This window comes from Talaromyces marneffei, chromosome 7, assembly GCF_009556855.1.
Source record: "Talaromyces marneffei chromosome 7, complete sequence".
Lineage (NCBI taxonomy): Eukaryota > Fungi > Ascomycota > Eurotiomycetes > Eurotiales > Trichocomaceae > Talaromyces > Talaromyces marneffei.
This window is the reverse complement of record NC_072354.1, coordinates 1,337,081-1,340,942: the sequence shown is the minus strand read 5'-3', so window position 1 is coordinate 1,340,942 and position 3,862 is coordinate 1,337,081. Positions and strand designations below refer to the sequence as shown.

Here is a 3,862-nt window from a genome sequence, read left to right as displayed (position 1 = left end):
TTCTTTGCTTTTGCTGAATTGAAGCTATTCCCACCAAATTGATATTATATTATAGCGCTATCTCTACAGAGTATAGTGAATATCTCTTTCCTTACACCGCTTCTTTGCCCGTTTGCTAACAACATTGAATATTTAGGAATCGATCGTACCCAGTACTCTCTACATTGTATCCCCCACCGATTCGTACATTTCTTTTAATCAGGATGGCAAGAGAGGAATATTCAGTGGAAACCCGCGCCCAGATCGTGGCCTTGGTGATGATTGCAAAAATGAAGCCTCAAGACGTCGCTATATTGCTCAATATACCCCGGGTGAGCGTTTACCAAATCGTACAACGCGCCAAAGAGCATGGATATGATCCTACAGTCAATCCTCGTATTGAGCATGAGCACGTCGCTAATAATACGCGTAGTGGCCGCCCAAAAGTGGTTACTGAAGCTATTGAGGCCTCAATTATTGCAAGTATTACTAAGGATAGGGCTGGTCGTGAGAAGTCTGCTGAATATCTCGCTTATGAAGCCGGTATTTCTGAATCATCTGTTCTGCGTCTTTTGAAATTGAATTCTTTTAATAAATGCAAGCCAACTGTGAAACCTGGTCTGACAGATAAAATGAAGCAGGCAAGGCTCGCATTTGCTCTTGAGCATCAACACTGGACTCTTGAAGACTTTAAGAATATTATATGGACGGATGAGACCTCTGTTGTCCTAGGCCACCGGAGAGGCTCTAATCGTGTATGGCGCAGGTCTTTTGAATGCTACAATTCTACTGTTATCCGCCGTCGCTTCAAGAAAGCGTGTGAATTCATGTTTTGGGGTTGCTTTTCATATGATGCTAAAGGTCCCTATCATATATATCAAAAAGAGAATACGGCAGCTAAGAAAAAAGCTGAGAAAGAGTTGCAAATTATAAATCGACACCGTGAGCAAGCAGCTCGAGAATAATGGGAGTTAAATAATACTTTTTCAAGGCTTCAATTACGTCCTCGTCGCGGTAGAAAGCCAAAGTTCAAGTTCACTACGAAGAATGGAAAGCTCGTACGAAAAGGCACAGATGGCATTGATTGGTATCGTTATCACAAGGTCTAGTAATCTTCATATAAATATGATTCTTAAGCTAATATCTATATAGGAAATTCTTGTGCCAAAGCTGCTTCCTTTTGCACAGGAATGTAAGCGTTCCAGGCCAGGCACAATTGTAATGGAGGATAACGCACCTGCGCATGCTCATTTTCACCAAAAAGAGATATATTCGTTCCATGACGTGCAGCGCCTACTTTGGCCTGGTAATTCCCCTGATTTGAATGCTATTGAGCCGACGTGGTTTTGGCTCAAGAAACGTACAACTCTCCAAGGAGCCCCTGGTGACAGGAAGACAGCAGTTGAAGCATGGGAAAAAGCATGGGAAAGGCTACCCCAGCATCATATCCAGGCTTGGGTTGAGAGGATCCCATTTCATATACAAGAAATCATCCGTCTAGAGGGTGGAAATGAGTATCCGGAGGGCCGGCCCCAGGGTGACGTACGCTCACGTTGCCGGCGTAAAGGCGTGCTCTCGTTCCGGGCATATCTAGAGGATGAGTGGGAGGACTTGGAATAGCCTCAAAATGGCTAAATGAGGCATCAGGATTGCTGAATAGCTTGGGAACTCTCTTTTACTTGTTTAATATTTTGTATCTACATAAATTTGTATAGTAATTTTGGTGTATGGGCAGGTATCATCAAAACACGCTAACAGCCACTAGTCGTCACTAGCCTTGTGTATTATTCTCGGTATTATTATCACTTTTGACTCCCACCTCCGTACTATCCTCTTTATATAGACCTATATATAGAGATATTCTAGAAAGAAAGACATAAAACTAATTACTAAAGGCTCCTTAGTAAGCCTTGTTAGGTATGTAGGAGCATTAAATTCGTGCTGTAGACTAGGCTTTTAATCTAGTTCTAATATATAGAGTTCTTCTAGTATAGCGCTCTTAGTGAGTGTACCAGTTTTCAATGAAGATCTCCATGTTGATTTGTCTCGCTATGGATTAGCCACTTAATGTACTGATTAAAGATCCTAGGCACTCTTTTTCACCACTTTTTCCACCCCAGCTTGTTATTCATTGTATATTTCCTAGTATTAGCTGCTCTTTGTTCTATATCCTAGTATAAGGTCATCAGGTATATATATATACACATTTCATTTATTACCGTTTCGGCATACTGCTTTCACGCTATTATTATTATTTTAAACCTAGAGATATGTGTAGAGGTTTTCAGCCTGGTGTTAGCTGACTCAGCCAGCACTAAGCTGGGAGCCTTAGCACTTCACTTCTTGTATGGTAGTATACCTGCTGCTTAATTAGAACTTAGAAGGTGCCACCAGCCACTAGGCTTAGATGCGAGTATGAACAATCAATCAATCAATCATTAAAATACTAATAAATAATTATAGAAATATATAGAATTAAATATAATTTATTAATAGTAAATTATTAACAAATAAATAGATAAATAGAAACAATAATTTAGATAATTAAATAATATTTATAATATTACTTAGATTAAAACTAGGATAATTAGATAGAACTATTATTATTAATAAAATTTATATTAAATAGTATAAGTATTTTAATAAAAAAAATATTATACCTTATTAATCTAGAAAGATATCTATAAATAATATAAATAATTTTATAAATAATATATATAATAGATATATAATATAATATCTAAAGATATATTATAAATAAAATAAAAAATATTATAATATAAAGTATAAGAATATATTATAACTTTAAAAAGAAAAGAGAATTTATCTACTATAATAAATACTAAAATTAAAAATTTTTAATATAAAAACTAAATAATTAAATATAGATTATTTAAAATTATAAAAAACTTAAAAATAATAATTATTAACTTTAATTACTAATAAGAATATAAATATATTTAATATTTTATATTTTATTATTAAAACTAATAAGAAATCTAATAAATAATAAAAATAAAGTTAATAATAAAGAATATAAAATAAAAATTAATAAAAGATTTATAGAAACTAGTTATTAATCTAAACTATTATAATAAAATTTAGAAATATTAAGTAATAACTAGTTTAGAGAAGAAAAAGTAATAAATTAAAAAAAAGATTTATAATTAGATTATTAATATTACTAGAGTTAGATAACGTATTCGGTAAGCGGTTCGGCCATGTAAGCAAGTCGGCCACCTTCAATACACATACAAAATGGCATATGTTCGTACCCTCATTATTCTACACCAAGGACTTCTCTCTACTTCATCTGATGTATACGTCTTTAATGTATCCTAATTGACCTATTAACAAAGTATGTAGGAGTTTAAGTAATTATATCTAACAATAACGAATGTTTTGTTTAATTACACTAATTTCCGGTCGTATTATATATAATATATATAATTACTGCTTTATACTATTTCAAATTAAATATTCTTATTATAATAAGTGACCCAATACCAATATATGCATCGTGAATCGAGATTCCCACTGGATGTTGAGTAAGGATGGTACGAACATATGCCATTTTGTATGTGTATTGAAGGTGGCCGCTTACCGATTACGTTATAATAATAATTAACTTTTATTATTTTTATTTTTTCAATTTATTTTATTATTAGTTTGGTTTACTTTTGAATTCATTTTTTTAATTTTTATTTTATCTTCTAACCTTTCCTAATTCTTTAATTTCCTTTAATATTATAAGTAATAAAATTATCTACTTACTTTTAAAGTAATTTTTATTACTTATAAAGATAGAGAATCTTTATTATACCCTTTTTTTTCTTAAATTTATTTTAAGTTGTAATTAACTTTATACTATTTCTTATCTAAA

The 3,862-nt window shown here is 32.4% G+C and overlaps 1 protein-coding gene across 1 annotated transcript; it reads left to right on the top strand.

The window, feature by feature from the left end:
* Positions 1-269: 269 nt before the first annotated feature.
* Positions 270-1,599, top strand: EYB26_009135 (uncharacterized protein; the record flags this gene model as incomplete). Its single annotated transcript, XM_054268386.1, has 2 exons — positions 270-734; positions 1,132-1,599. The coding sequence occupies 2 exons, from the start codon at positions 270-272 to the stop codon at positions 1,597-1,599; spliced, it is 933 nt and encodes a 310-aa protein (XP_054124361.1).
* Between the last annotated feature and the right edge of the window lie 2,263 nt (positions 1,600-3,862).